This window comes from Diaporthe citri (genome assembly GCF_014595645.1).
Source record: "Diaporthe citri strain NFHF-8-4 chromosome Unknown scaffold_2, whole genome shotgun sequence".
Taxonomy (NCBI): Eukaryota; Fungi; Ascomycota; class Sordariomycetes; order Diaporthales; family Diaporthaceae; genus Diaporthe; species Diaporthe citri.
The window spans coordinates 3,306,537-3,321,126 of record NW_025064847.1 but is presented as its reverse complement, the minus strand read 5'-3'; the positions used below and the strand labels follow the sequence as shown (position 1 = coordinate 3,321,126).

The window sequence follows — 14,590 nt, the reverse complement described above, 5'->3', positions numbered from 1 at the left end:
GAGGGGCAACATCACGCCGTTAGAGCCCTGCTTGAGAACCCACAGGTCGAGCTTTCAGTCCATGATGGTGCTCATGAAGGAATCCTCCACGACGCCATCGAGCGAGACCATTTGGAGGTTGTCAGGCTTTTGCTCGGTTGCGACTTTGTCACTCGCAACTCAGGCAGGTTCAAAGACGGGTTTTCACCATTGCACTGCGCCGTCAGAGGTAACAAATACCTGCCTAAACTTTCTTTCATATCCTTTGCCGAGATTGGCTCCTACACTTACTATTCCGGTGTACCATCCAGGACGATTTTGAAGTTGCTGCTGGAATCGGGTCTCTTCGACGTGAACGCTGCCGACGGTGACGGAATGACAGCTTTACACCATGCCTGCATGTTAGGCCTTGAGCAGTGCTCGGCACTCGAGGGTATCGAATCAGGCTTTGTGGACAATCTGGATTACGGGGCCCGGGGTGATATTCTGCTGGATTTATGCTCGGCACCAGGTATTAATCTGGATTTTGTGGATCATGGAGGTGAGACGGCGTTCTACAAGGCAGTACATTCTGCTAATATTACTCACGTCAGGGTACGAATAGCCAAGGGGGTTTCCATTCATGTGAAAGGTGCAAAGCAGATAACTTGCACGTTGCCGAAGGGGTGTAGGGAAAAGGTGGGACTTCAAGACCTAAGTGATTTGAAGGCTCATATGGAGCATCATATGGAGCACCAATTCAATTAACATTTCCATCTGCATGGCATAGCAGCCCATTCCAGGACCGCAAGCCCTATACAGCCCTACAGAATCAAAGTGGGATTTGGCAGCATGCCACGGCAGGGTATCCCTTGGAGATCGACCTCTATGAGACACACACACAGAGTCGGCGGATTGACCTATTAGAGTGTCGACTTGGTCAGGTTACGTAGTACCTGGATAGTGTTTGGGTCTCTTCGTCCACACGCCCAAGGAAACTCAACCACCGGCGTTGCGGCCGAGAAGGCAGTGACAGCAACGGTGGAGCCCACTCGCTGCAAGCACCCAGATGGGACCCCACCGATGCGCAGGAGTGGGGTTGCAATTGTTCCTTTAGCACGCTCTAGGTCCCCGCGGGACGGGATGACGTCTGAAGCGGGGCCTGGACCAACGCCCCCAAGGCCTTCCCCCACGATGTGGCACAGCAATGTCATCGCTTGGCCAGCGCTGGGGCATGACAGTCGCCTTTCTCCAATTCGACCACCCCTTTCGCGAGGTAGAGAAGACGGTCTAGCAAACCATATTTCAGAGCTCGGTGTTTTGGAAAAGGCCATTCGGTCCTGGAGTAAATCAAGCGATAATTCTACTGGCCCGGGGCATGGACAGTCACCAGATACCTAGGCATGCAGTCTACTTGTAGCTAGGTCCATGTAGGGAGATGTCCCCAGAGCCATGGCAAGAAGCTTGGCCCAAGCCAAGCACCTCGACACCACGGACTGCCTGGCTTGGCGCCTGTGTTTCGGTAACCCGCAAACCATGTCGCAGGCCAACCACGGCTGGGACGGCTTCTGGGGGTGTGTACAGAGCACAGAGGAGCGGCCTGCCATGATGCGATAGACCAACAAGGAACTAGGCGCACCTTAGGCTTTGCGCCAGGCAAGCCGGGCAAGAAAGGAACCCATGCTCCCCCCAGACTTTACCCTGCACCACGTACGTCACCCCTTCCGCCCTTCCAGGTTCCTCTGCAGGTAGGCGTTGGTCTTTCCTTCAGCCACGCGAGACGACACCAAGAACCAGGCGCAAGACGTCAGAGCTTGACGTGTGGTATGGTCGGTCGTTGTTCCCTTTATAATGCCCATGCCCACTCAAACCGTCACTTGGAAGTGTTACCCACAACCAACCTGCATATCTCGTAGTAACAAAGAGCTGATCGTCTGACATCCACATCCGCCCATCACACACATCATCCTCCATCCGCCACAGGAACAAGAAAAAGAACAGCCACATCAACGTCACGCATCATCTCACTCACTCCATCACTCACTCCCTCGCACTGACGGGCCCGCCATTACATCACTCTGCCACAACTACTTTGGCCACCCTCATCGCCATCAATCGATCCACAATGGAGACTATAAACTCAATGGCAAGCACCGCGGCCAAGGCCATCTGGGGAGACAACAACAACAATAACGACAACACCAACACTACCACTACTACCAACGACAACGCCAAGACGCGCACAGAAACCATGAACAACGAAACAAAGGGAACAGAGCCTGTTTCGGGCAAGCTGGGAGACACCTCCGCTGGGGAGCCTTTCGATGCTGGTAACATAGGTATGCTGCCGCTCTGCTAGTCTTTCCTGTGCCTCTGAAGGACTCTGTACGCAAAATCCAACCTGAGCTGAACTGACCATTCCGAGCAGAATCTGGAGCAACCAACACCACGACCTCTACCGCCCCCAGCACCGCGCAAGCCGGAAGCGAGAGCACCTCGTCCGGGTTGCCTGCCACCACCTCGACAGATACCACCGCGGCTGGAAGTAAGGACTCCACCGCACAATCCGGGGCCAAGGGCCCGACGGCAGACCACCCATCCACCACCGGCAACACAGGTTTCAAGGCGCCCCAAGCCGATATCAGGGATCCAGATTCAGCAACTGCGGACCCCAAGAAGGAGGCCGAGCGCAAGAACGTCGACAACAGCGGCGGCGTTGACACCTCCGAGAACCCTACTAAGGTCGAGGGGCCCGGCCCCAAGCCCATTGAGGAGGTGGCCAAGTCACACGGCGGTGACGCCGGGTCCGCGTCGAAAGAGTCCTCGGGGGCAGGTGGCGCCGACGAGGATGGCCCGGGCGCCAAGAGCAAGGGCGAGGGCACGGGAGAGCAGTACGTGAAGAGCTCTGGTCTGGCCGCCGACGGTGGTGACTTTGATGCGACGAAGCCAGGCGCTGGCCGCGAGGCTGACCGTAAGTGTTTTCGCCGACGACATCCCCCTGCATGTGTTTTCGCATTTTACTGACACTGTCACAGGACTCCTGGAGGAGAAGGGCATGACCACTCAGTCAGCCGCCGCCGCCGCTTCTAGCAAGAAGACCGAGGAAGACAAGGCTGAGAAGACACCTGATTCCCCAGACTCCAAGAAGGAGAAGGCAAGCCTGAAGGATAAGATCAAGGCCAAGCTCCACAAGAACTAGAGGGCTTTCTGGTGCTACCAGGCCTTTCCTGATGACATCTGAGAGGGTCTTCCCGCCTCGGGGATGAGGCGGCCAGGTGTCATGTGACGTGTACGGAACTGCACGAGGAAGACGATTAACGAGAAGTACCCATTTGAATTAGCACTTGCTTGTTTCCATAGTCTCCCTAGTAATCACTTGGTCAGCATGTAATCACCAATTGACAACAAATTGCCTCGTTTCTCTCTCTGGCATGTGAAAATCTCAAATTTAAAACTGGAAATGCCGTATGTAGTTCCCTGCCAGCAAGCTCACAGTCCTGACTACGTTGTGTTATTCGACACCGTACCCGCCAAACAAAGTTGGTGGTGAACTGGGAAGTGTTTGCCCTTGGTCGGCGGTAAGGCAGCCAAGGTAATCGGGACTGTATCCGCGGTGCCAGGCCGGCATATGACGTCGGCGAACATCGGAGCTTCCGAGACTAATCGGCGACCACCAAACCTCCTGCACCGGACCGCACGGCAGAGAAAATCGGACGCATTTGCGGAGTCCGTCGCCGTCCCCAAAGAATAAAAGAGGTCACACAGCACTTCCTACCGCTGCACCGACCATTCAAGGCCAGAATCCTTCCAGCCCTACTCTCTCTTCTTCCTCAAAGCGTCCACCCACAGCAAATTTAATCACCACAAAACCACACATAGCGCACCAGACCATCCTGACTGACAAGATGTGTATGGGAGCCACGTGCCCAGACTGCTGTAAGCCGCAAACATGATCCTATCCATGAACTTCTCAACCCCGCTGACACTGACCCCTTCGCCGGGCATCACAGCGAAGAAGTCGTGGCGCGGCTGCGGCCAGCATATCCCGAGCGCCCTGTCCGGGGTTCCGGAGGACGAGTGGTGCACGTGTGACCCGAGGGTCGAGATCGACGGCAAGTCGTACCCTCATGCGGCCCGCGTCGCCATCCCCGGCGCGTCGTGGCTGAGCGGGCTGGTCGGGGGCGGCGGTGATCACAAGAAGGAGGGCAAGGATGAGCTGTGAGCCCTTGCCGGTGGGGTTCTTGTCTGGGGGCTCTCGGAGTCCTATTGTGTCTCGAGTGGGTTTGTGGGGGTTGAAAAAGTCTGAGCATGGTGTACGGTTGGTGTGCGTTGTGGTTTTGATTGATTGAAAGGGGCTGGTCTCCCTCTCCATGTCTTACGACGTTGTCTTGCTGCGCCTACCTGTTCGTTGTGGAGGAGGTGACGCTTGTTGAGAGACCCGCACTTGTCTTCGGGCGCCCAAGAGAACGAGTCTCCGGATCAGCCTTCATTTACAAATTGGCAAGCAGAGAAATGGACAGTGACCCATACGCGTCCCTGTTCCCCTACATCAACCTGATTGAATGGTCCTTGTCGTGTAGTTCGGTGCCGAAGCGGCAGCGCAGACGGGACCGACACACCCATCGTCTCAAGTGCTCACGCACTCTGGGCCAGATATATTCGCGTCGTTTCCCATTTTGAGCAATCAGGCTGTTGTTTCCGCGAGATGAAATGTGACCGGAAACACTTTAAAGCAGAAGCACATATCGTAAGCCGTACCGCGGGCTGCCGTTTCACCATCCATCGACAAACGCTGGAAATCCACCTGTGCACCACACACGAAAGATACGATGCATCCAGTCGTGGAGGTGACCCTCTCGTGGCTCCTCTCCAGCGCCAAAGGCCGCGACGAGAAGAGCTTCTACCGGTCCCCGGCCTTCAAAGATTTGCCGGAGCCGACCATCGAGGTTACATCTACGGAGCGCGGAGCGGGTTCCCTGGCTGAGCCGGCGCAGCTGAAGAAGGAACACTCCCACGATGGAGAGGGCAGGTTTCCCGGCTTGCAATGGCAAACGCCGCCGGCCATCTCTGGGATGGTGAAGGAGTGGCTGGTCGTGGTTGAGGATCCTGATGCGCCGCTTCCGACTCCATTGTGCACGGGTGAGTTCCGATCTGGTCTATTCCGCAGTCGAGCTAGCTAAAGCGGCCTCATCGATCGCAAACAGGATATACGGAGGCATCGATGCTGCGAATACGAAGATCGAACATCCCCACCTCGAGGTTGCCGATGAGACCAAGAGCATCGTGAAGGGTGGGTTCCATTACGGGGTGTGTCGTAGACCCGGGGTGTACCTTCCTCCCCGACCTCTGATGAACCACGGGCCTCACCGGTGTAAGTCCGACACGCTCATAGACCACCCCCTGGGCGAGATTCTAACATGCAAAAAATGATAGACTTCTACGAGGTCGTGGCATTGAATGAGGCGCTGCCCAAGGAGCTGCTGCAGGGCAGGCCGACGAGGGAGCAAATCGCCGAGGCGGTCCAGGGCAAGGTGCTCGCCTGGGGCCTCTGGGTCGGGGCATATGAGAGGAAATGGGAGTAGAGGGTTGATAACAAGTGCACCGGAAGTCTGACAGTGTCGTCTAGAGCTCACGAGGCAGTCCTGAGGCCGACGTCACGGTGGCAATGTTTCTCTTAATTTTCCACCTCACACTCAAACGTGAGGGAATAATGTACCTAGAGCATCAGACGCACATGTAATAGACAGTCCTACTTGGTAAATTCCTTGCAGCTGGTGGTGGTGAGACTGAGACATTTGGCCGATCTTATCTCGGAGGTAACGACCTCGGGGATCGGGGAACGCTACCCATGTGGTCTGAGGCTGGGATTAGCACCCCCGCCCCACCCGTCAGCTTGCAGAGCCGAACCGGCGAACATCGTCGGTAGCGCTTCGGCAACATCTCCCTCCCCCTTCCACCACGGCATACCCAGCGACGTCGACTGACTGAACCTTCATCTACAATGTCCAACGGGGAGTCGCGTGAGTCGCTCGACCTGCTGGCCTCGGCCGCCGAGCAGTCCTCCCCGCAGTCCCGCATCAAGAGGAACACTGCTTGTGTGTCGTGCAGGGACTCCAAGGTGCCTGAGATTGCCCGTGGGCGCGCGCTCTCGAAGCCTCCTGGGCGTGGCCCGTTCATAGCCCTTCGCCCGAACCACTTAGCTGACCACGATCGCAGGTGAAATGCAATGCGAGCACGGTCCCTGGTCAGCCCTGCCAGCGGTGTCAGAAGCTGAAGTTGCGCTGCGTCGTCGACAAGTCTCACAAGAGAGTGAGCAAGCGGAGGTGGGTCGAGCCCTGGCCCGTTTCGTTCCCCGTGTCCGAACCATTCCACCCGTCGCCAGCAGGGCATGGTCGACATGTTGAGACTGTTCCCTGTGCTTGCGCGTGATTCTGTACCTACGGAAGGTACTCGTTGAAAGTCATGGTCTGAACTTTGCCGTTTGCATTACCGGCTGTGTCCAACTTGGCGAGGATTGGTCTTCGGCATCGCTCTACATCTTCTTATCTCCCCTCACATGGCCAGATGTTCCCCCGTGCTACTCTTTCTGGTGAAAAGTCTAAAGAAGCATTCTAACACGCTGCAGTAAATTCGACGAGCTCGTCCAGGAGGTCCAGAGCATTAAACAGGCCGTGGCTCCACAACCGTCGTCTTCCACTCCACATGGCCAGCTTCCTCTTCCCCCCGATTCCACCACCGCCACCACATCTACCAAGCCCCAGGTCGGATCAGCCTCGCCTGTACACCTCCTCCGGCTTCTCATCCGGAGTGTCGCCGTTGGCGTCCATCCCGTCCTTCAGCAATGCTCCGCCCCCGCGAACCTTCCCGGAGACGTCGTCTGTCCCCGCCCTGACCCCGGGCCCCCTGACTACCCCGTCTTCTGCAAGTAGCCGCCCTGCGCAACCGAGGGCACTCAAATCGAGGGTTTTCTCTAGCGAGGACATCGATCGGTACTTCGATCAGTACTTTGAGCACTTCCACCCGTATTTCCCCGTTGTGCGTATGAGGGAGCCAGATGCCATACAATTCCGGCCCAGTCCTTTTCTGGGTCATTGTCGTCACAGCCTGCAGGAAGTCGACACACGAAGGTGGAATATTTGACTTCCTCGTCGACGCAGTCAGGAACGAGATCTGGGGAAGTGTATCTGATCCGCCTGTCTCTTTGTCTACGATCAATGCATTGTTGATCTTGAGTGTGTGGCCTTTACCGACCATCCGCTTCATGAAGGACCCTTCTCCAATATACGTGTCACTCCTCATGAACAGCTGTTACATGCTTGGCATTCATACCGGCCGGGGAGACTTCCCGACGCAGGTATACCCAGCCTATCGCCTGTCCGTCAGCGACGAGGAGGCCGTGTATTCTTGGGTAGGGTTCAATGTTATCTCCCAGCGCGTGTCGACGTATAGTGGCACGCCTTCCACAGGCCAGTACTTCAACAGCACTATTGAAAGTATCCTCGACAGGACGAGTCCGGTCAAGATTCCGATGTACTTCTACATCCTCCTGGAAAGTGCGGCATTCCTACACAGGGTGGGAAGAACAATAGCTGCCAACCTCGAGCAAGAGAAGGGGATTTCCCACCATGTTGTCGAGCAGTTAGAAGAAGACTTCTTGAAGGTCCAGAGCCTCATGTCTGCGGGCATCTCAGGTAAGCGTCCCGCCTCGTTCGGACAACCCACACACCATGTTGGTTCTGACCCTGACTTGTCTCTGCACAGAGGTGGACCAATTCACCATACTATCGACACTGCTAGAGCTACAAGTATTCTACTTCATGCCGATGCCCGGCTTCAGCCAGGAGGCATTCAAGCGCAACGCCCTCCGCTGCCACACGACTGCACAGTCTGTCATCAGGCTCGCGCTGAAGCTCAACAACGAGATCGAATTCCTCTCGCACTCGCCCCACTTCGTCTGCCGCTCCATGCTGTCGGCAGGCTGCATCGTGATATCGGCGCTGCTGTCCCCGTCCACGAAGGAGGTCATCGAGCGGCAGATCCAGGACGCCGGGGCCACCCCGGACGCGGTGGTCAACGAGGCGCTCTCCGGCGTGAGGCTGTGCAGCATCCAGGACGGCGACCTGCCCGTCCGCGCGGCCAAGATGATGGAGAGCGCGTGGAGCGTGCGCGAGATCCTCCCCGCCACGGAGCTGTCGCAGCTCGGCCAGATGGACATCTCGCACCGCCTCGGCATGGGCCTGCCGCTGGACTGCATCCGCAGGTGGAAACGCCAGATGGAGCAGATCCGCCCGGACAAGGTCACGCCTCAGCCCGTTGCCGCCGAGGGAGCAGGGACCGCGGCCGTGGCGAGCGCGGCCGAGATGCTGGCTGCTGACCCATTTTCGAGGGTCGACTGGGACGCGTTCATGAAGGACTTTGACATGAATTTCGATCCGGCCCTCATGGATACTGTTGTCGCCTAGAAAGCTAATTACCCCAGTCCTCGCGCGGAGGGTGACTCCTTGGAGAAGTAGAGATGGGCCGGGAAGGCAGCATGGTCTCTGAAGAGCGAATGGCTGATAGGCCAAGGCTGCGTATACTATAATAATACTACCTAGACCAGACCCTCCCTACCTGGGCCCAGGAGGGGTCAATTCAAGACAAGCTCGCCAAGCTTCGTTCTAGAACCTCCTTGGTGCAGCCGAAGTATAATCTCCCCATTGCCCAAGCCCTGCAGCGCGCAATGTGACCGTATTCCTTGCCAGGGCGGATTGCGAGCCTCGCCTGCCCGTCATTGAAACAAAACGAGAAGGTTGCCATGGTCGTCTCTGGGGTAATATAAGCGCATACACGCCGGTCTGCAACCATCCGGCCTGATGCGGCATGTAGCACTTGGTGAATCTACTAAAAAAGAGTCGCCATGCCACTTTCGGAAGGTCAGTCCTAGCTTCATGTCGTGGTCTCGGGGACCGGCTGAGTTGGGGTCGACCATGGAAACATCATTCCAGCTGGTGCTTAGCAACAGCCGTGGGAGTCATGTGGATGAAGCAATGGTCAATGTTTGGTATCAGCACAGTGGTGTCTCAAAATGGTATCGATTTATGGGAGTTCCCAGATGCCTCCTCTGTACACATCTAAGTTCAACTGGAAGGATATGCTATTTTCTTTTTATATAGATGGGCCAGACGACATCCCTAGTCCAAGGTTCTAGTCGTAAAATTGTCTAGAAGAGACCGCGGACAATACGCTTGAACCAGGATTGCTTCTTCAGCTCATCATCCTCATCCTCCGTAACGCTGTGCAGACGGGCGCCGGCCATCAGATCTATCTCGTGGATGGGTACCAGAAGACGCCACTCTCTCGAGTAGACCTTCCAGAAGAGGTACAGCGCCAAAACCACCGGTGCAGCCAGGTATTGCTGGAAGAAATACTCTGGATCGGGAGTAGCATCTGGGGATGGCTGGACAGTGTTGTTAGCAGGCTTCACTCGGAGCACATTGTGATTAGAAGCCTGGGGTGAACTTACGTAGAGCGAGCTGTAGAACGTGGCAATCAGGCAGAGACCGCAAAGGAAGAAGCCGATCCAACTTCCCCAGACACCCAAGGTTGGCTTATACGGGATGAGGTCCAGGCTGTAGCCCTGCTGCTTCCACGCCTTGCGGAAACGGATATGCGTCGCGCAGATGGTGCCCCACACAAAGAAGTACGACAGTCCAGAGAGGGACAGGAGCCAGGTGAAGATGGTGCTCTGCGACGATGCTTCGCCGATGAAGGCCAGCAGGCCAAAGCAGAGCTGCACAACGATGCACCAGATTGGCCGCCCGGACTTGTCCACATATGACAGGAACTTGGGAGCCATTCCTTGCTCAGCCATGGCTTGCATTGTCCTGGTAGAGCCAAAGGTGCAGGAGTTTGCGACAGAGATGACGGCGAGGGTGATGACAGCATTGAAGATGGATGGGAGAACCTTGATGCCGGCGTCCTCGATGGCAAGCACGAAGGGCGAGGCTTTGGTGTTGGCGCCAGAGGAACCCAGAAGACGTTCGTCGTTGGATGGGATGATCAGGCCCACGATGAACAGGTTTACGACGTAGAAAAAGAAAATACGCCAGAAAACCTGCTTCGTCGCGAGGGGAATCGCCTTCCTGGGATTGGCAGACTCGGCAGCCGCAAGCCCGACCAGCTCCGTACCACCGAATGCGAAGGCAGCAACGACGAATACGGAGCAGAATCCGTTGAAGCCGTTCTGGAACGCACCAGGGTCACGCCAGAACTTGGCTCCGAGGTAGCCTTGGTTTCCGACACCTCCGCAGTTGATGACGATTCCAAGGATGATGAACCCAGTGCAAGCCGCGATCTTGATCATGCTGAGAACGAACTCGACCTCGCCATAGCCTCGAACGCCAAATATCTGGATGGTGGCGAGGACGACAAGGAAGACGGCGACCCAGATGCCCATGTTGAGATCGTCACGCCAGTAGCTGATTGTAATGGACGCGGCAACAAGCTCGAAGGGCAGAATAGTCAACCACGAGATAGCGTAGTCCCAGCCCATGGCGAAACCCCATGATGGATCGATAAAGCGGACGACGTAGTTGTAGAAGGCGCCGTTGACCGGGTAGAGAACAGCCAGCTCGGCCAAGGCCTGGCAGGTGAACAGAAGCATGACACCGATGATTGAGTAGCAAATGACAAGCGATGCAGGACCGCCAGTATGAAGGGCACTTCCGGAACCGACAAAGAGACCAGCACCAATGGCACCGCCTAAAAGAATGGGCATGTCAGCTTCCCGCCACACGAATAAAGGTCTGCGGAGACGAGGGTGTTGATGTCGTACCAATGGCAATCATCTGCATGTGTCTTGACTTCAGGTCGCGGGCCAGGCTGCCCGACTTGTGGACGACCCCGACCTCCTCATCGACAGTTTCTGAACCATAGCCATTATGAGGCTCGATGACCTCCTTGTCGGTCTGGCTCTTCTCGCCGTATTGCGCCATCTTGATAGGTTGTTGGGCCTCTTGTCGTCTGAGCAGTCGATCCAACTGGTGGATGTAGGTTGTTGACCAGGAGTAGGGAAGCACCGAGGGCATGAGCACGCTGGCAACAAGGTAGAGGGGCAGCGCATACTTATAAGATTGGGCACGAGAATGGAACACGGAGGGACTGTCCAGGACTGGGGCAACCAGCCGGGACCAGTATTGAGACAGGGGGCCGAATCCAAAAAGGCCTCGATGGCGCGCTAATAACCATGGAGGAGGAGATTGAGCTAGCACCGAACTGCAGTCGGCCCTGGGCCCAGAGGTGCGGCTGACTGGGCAGGGTGCTCCCCGGTGGCAGAGACATGGGCGGGTGTCTGCACCGACAACGCGGGACCTGGGCATCTGGGTGGCAGGAGGTTGGATATACACAGCCCCCAGATGCTCAGCGACGAAGGTTCTGGTGAGCGGCGGTGGCTGCCCACTGTCCAGGCTGTTTGCTGGACAGATCATGAGGCTGGAAACACCAAGAGCAATGGCGCTCCTCATGTGCACGACGGCGGACTAGACAGACGGCTCACGTATGCATTGTGCCATGTCCCGGTGGGACAAGGACGCCCACAGATGGCATATTGTGGCATGCCGACGAGGCCGCGAAACCTTGAGGCACCGGAGGGCTGGGATCGTGTTTCGGGTACTGATAGACACTCGAGTCTATGGGAGCTCCCGCCATCTTGGCCGACCAGCCCTGATCTGCTTCCGGCCCTTGCGAGTTGTCTACTCACACATGACAGACTCAAAGGCAGCCAGTCAACTGACAAATACCTTGCCGTGTAGGCTGCCAGGCTGTCAAGGCTGGCTGGTCGACTGGGAATGATACGGTCGGATTGACACAGCAGGCAGGCTGCAGGGTCTGGGCTCAACGAACGTTCGTTGGTGGACCATGTTGCCGTGCTGATAATTGAAGCTAATAATTGACAATCTGGGCACGAAGCTTGAGTGGACAATGGGCGGAGGCAGGATCCCTGCCACCGGTCATCCCTGTCCCCGTTGATAAGGAAGGGACGACTGCCAATCAGGGCATTCAGGAAAGGAAGGTTGCATCAGCTCAATTTTGCAAGGTACCGAGTTCATCAGACCAACTGGCTCATTTTGCCGAACAGGCTGACAGGTTTCAGCTGTGTCCATCTGTGGCATCAGGCGGGGAGGTCAGCTAGAATGTGGTCTCCTTGCCGTCTCCTTGCCGGAAATCGTGGATTGCTACATACCTACAGTAGGTACTGTGTGTACAATCCCCGCAGGCAACGGGCGGGTGATTGCAGGTCTGCGCACAGGGCCGCGTTCCGCCCCATCCACCTGCAGAAGCAGTGCACACGGCTGCCGCTTTCCCAGCCCTGCCTCCCGGACCCTGCATCGTTTCCTGCCCCTCGTCTCGGCAGGCCAGGCTGTAGGGCACTCGCACATGTAAGTGATCTCCTCGATTGCCAATCATGGCTTGTTGACGTTGCCTGGCGTTTGTTCTCCCTCTGATCTGCGCAAGAATGGGCCGTTGGCCTCCTTCTTGCCTGGACGTCATCGACGTGCCGCGTCTGACTCGGCCACTTGATCCTACTGACCCACTGTATCTCTGGGGGACTCTGGGGTTGGCCAGGCCAGACCAGACCAGATCTCTCGCTCTCATCAATCAATTACGTACGTAGCCGCTGTGAAATCTGGGGGTTGGAACTCGCTATCTGGCACTAATGTTCACGCGTATTTCTTTGACGAAACCGCCCCGACCTCTTGTCATATCAAAATCCACTCTGGGAATCCTAGGATTTCTCCTTTCAGACTACCCTCGATCACGTCAAGCAGCGCACCGAAACATCTGGCAGATTAGCGGGTCTGGACAACGCACGGTCTGGTCCACAGCCTACTGTAGGAAGTAGGTAGGGTGGTCGCCACTATCCGGGGCAAATTCCTCCTCGCCTGCGTCCCATTGGATCACACCCGAAAGCTTCTAGCGTTTCCAGAAAAGCGAACACGCTGGATAGCCCGGTTTTTTGGAGGGCTCGCATGCCTGCAATCCCTTGGAACTACGCTCCAGTCCGGCGGCTGATCCGCAGGGAACACCAGGCTCTGACCACCACCTACAACCTCAGCACGGCTATCGCTCACGCAGCCCCTGCGCGGGCATGCCCCCCGGCGACTACCTGTTCAAATATGCAGATCAGGCTCACCATTTGCTTTGGAAGGCACCCACATCCAAATTGCTGGGACTCCAAAAGCAAAGCGTGCTTGTTGTTGTGGCTAAGCTTTACGAGACCCATGGCCAAGAGTCGCCCCATCTTCTTGGCTGCGGCCCTCAGGGCTATCACATCTGGGCAAAGGCTTGACCCCAGCCAAGCCCGATGGGACCAACGAAGGATCTGCCTACAGAATGCAGACCTGTCACACGACTGGGTGCTCCTTCGAACACCTCGTACAGACCGAACCGAATGGCTGGCCTGGGCCCACTTTGCGACATGCTAATCGTCCAGCTTCGTCGAGCCTGTTGCTGTTACGGCTGCCACCACTCGTTAACCTTGTGGTGATCCGCGAGTTATCCCCCTAGACGCATTCTGGTTTCTGAACCCTAGCCGATCAAGCTATAGCTTGCCCTACGTTTGGCAATACACCCGCAAAACCGCCGAGGGCAACCTTGGCAAGCCGAGCCAGACATTCGCTCGGCCACGCCGGGGTAACCAACCTACTGGAGGGTATCATTTTGGCCCAAAGAGGTCTCCCCGCGAAAATGCAGCGACGGGTTCCAATTCGCCGGGTCGGTCTGCAGTTAATCGGGCGTTGCTAACACCCTTCTGGAAGCATTCCATGCAGTCGTGTACAAGTCCAGAGACTAATCCCGGCCTCGATGCCACTCCATGCAACGTACAGACAAGCCTGTAAGCTTGTTCGCAGCTGCTCGTGATCAAGCAACAACCTACCATGAACAGCCAAAGAGACACTAAGAGCACAGCACATTGCTGGGAGCCAGCCGGGAGGCGGGGCACACTCGGTACAGGTGAGGCGATTCACAGCGGGTCAGCAAGCCTGGCCTTTCCCACCGCGGAAGCTTCTCCGTTCCCCCAATTCTCAACCCCCGCGCATCTAGGCCAATGGCACCCCCGCCGGCGTGATCTGTTTCGTACCGCAATGATGCATATCATTCATTTCGAAGTCAGGACCGCCGATCTGGCTAGCCCTGGCCGAGGCTTCGGGTCAGTACCAGGCGCTTGAGCCTGGAGAGGCAGGTACAGACGAAATCGTGGGATTTTGATCTGTTCCACCCCCGGTCTGCCGACATGCAGTTCCTAGGCAGCACAAACGTCCTTTCGGGACGACTTCTGAGTGAGTCCCTCGACGGGGCCGCATTACGTGTGGCCTGAGCAATGGTGGAACGAGTACGCGTGTACTCGGCTGGACGTTAGGACGCGGTCATCACCTTGTTGAGTTGACCAGTCAGAGAGCTGCAGTGGCCCTATGCCACCCACACCACTCGGATCTACTCTGTCTAGTCAGTTCGTGTGGCCAAACGCCACTACGATGGCTGAAAGCGATGGGTGTGTTGATGTAGTTTCCGCACATGCTTCTGGAAGAATGCATGGAAGGTCGTTACCATGGCTCCTTGGGACGGGATGTTACCTCCCTGTCCCCCACTG

General features: G+C 56.7%; 5 protein-coding genes across 5 annotated transcripts; 4 read left to right on the top strand and 1 right to left on the bottom strand.

The window, feature by feature from the left end:
- Positions 1 to 2,083: 2,083 nt before the first annotated feature.
- Positions 2,084 to 3,157, top strand: INS49_006510 (uncharacterized protein; the record flags this gene model as incomplete). Its single annotated transcript, XM_043167282.1, has 3 exons — positions 2,084 to 2,297; positions 2,387 to 2,929; positions 2,994 to 3,157. 3 exons carry the CDS (start codon positions 2,084 to 2,086, stop codon positions 3,155 to 3,157), a joined length of 921 nt encoding a protein of 306 aa, XP_043028426.1.
- Positions 3,158 to 3,863: 706 nt separating this feature from the next.
- Positions 3,864 to 4,180, top strand: INS49_006509 (uncharacterized protein; the record flags this gene model as incomplete). The annotated part of the gene is made up of 2 exons (XM_043167281.1): positions 3,864 to 3,894; positions 3,969 to 4,180. 2 exons carry the CDS (start codon positions 3,864 to 3,866, stop codon positions 4,178 to 4,180), a joined length of 243 nt encoding a protein of 80 aa, XP_043028425.1.
- Positions 4,181 to 4,787: 607 nt separating this feature from the next.
- Positions 4,788 to 5,540, top strand: INS49_006508 (uncharacterized protein; the record flags this gene model as incomplete). Its single annotated transcript, XM_043167280.1, has 3 exons — positions 4,788 to 5,097; positions 5,126 to 5,329; positions 5,392 to 5,540. The coding sequence occupies 3 exons, from the start codon at positions 4,788 to 4,790 to the stop codon at positions 5,538 to 5,540; spliced, it is 663 nt and encodes a 220-aa protein (XP_043028424.1).
- Positions 5,541 to 6,660: 1,120 nt separating this feature from the next.
- Positions 6,661 to 8,420, top strand: INS49_006507 (uncharacterized protein; the record flags this gene model as incomplete). The annotated part of the gene is made up of 3 exons (XM_043167279.1): positions 6,661 to 6,997; positions 7,062 to 7,649; positions 7,720 to 8,420. 3 exons carry the CDS (start codon positions 6,661 to 6,663, stop codon positions 8,418 to 8,420), a joined length of 1,626 nt encoding a protein of 541 aa, XP_043028423.1.
- A 740-nt stretch (positions 8,421 to 9,160) lies between these two features.
- Positions 9,161 to 10,934, bottom strand: INS49_006506 (uncharacterized protein; the record flags this gene model as incomplete). Its single annotated transcript, XM_043167278.1, has 3 exons — positions 9,161 to 9,397; positions 9,464 to 10,701; positions 10,775 to 10,934. The coding sequence occupies 3 exons, from the start codon at positions 10,932 to 10,934 to the stop codon at positions 9,161 to 9,163; spliced, it is 1,635 nt and encodes a 544-aa protein (XP_043028422.1).
- Positions 10,935 to 14,590: the final 3,656 nt, after the last annotated feature.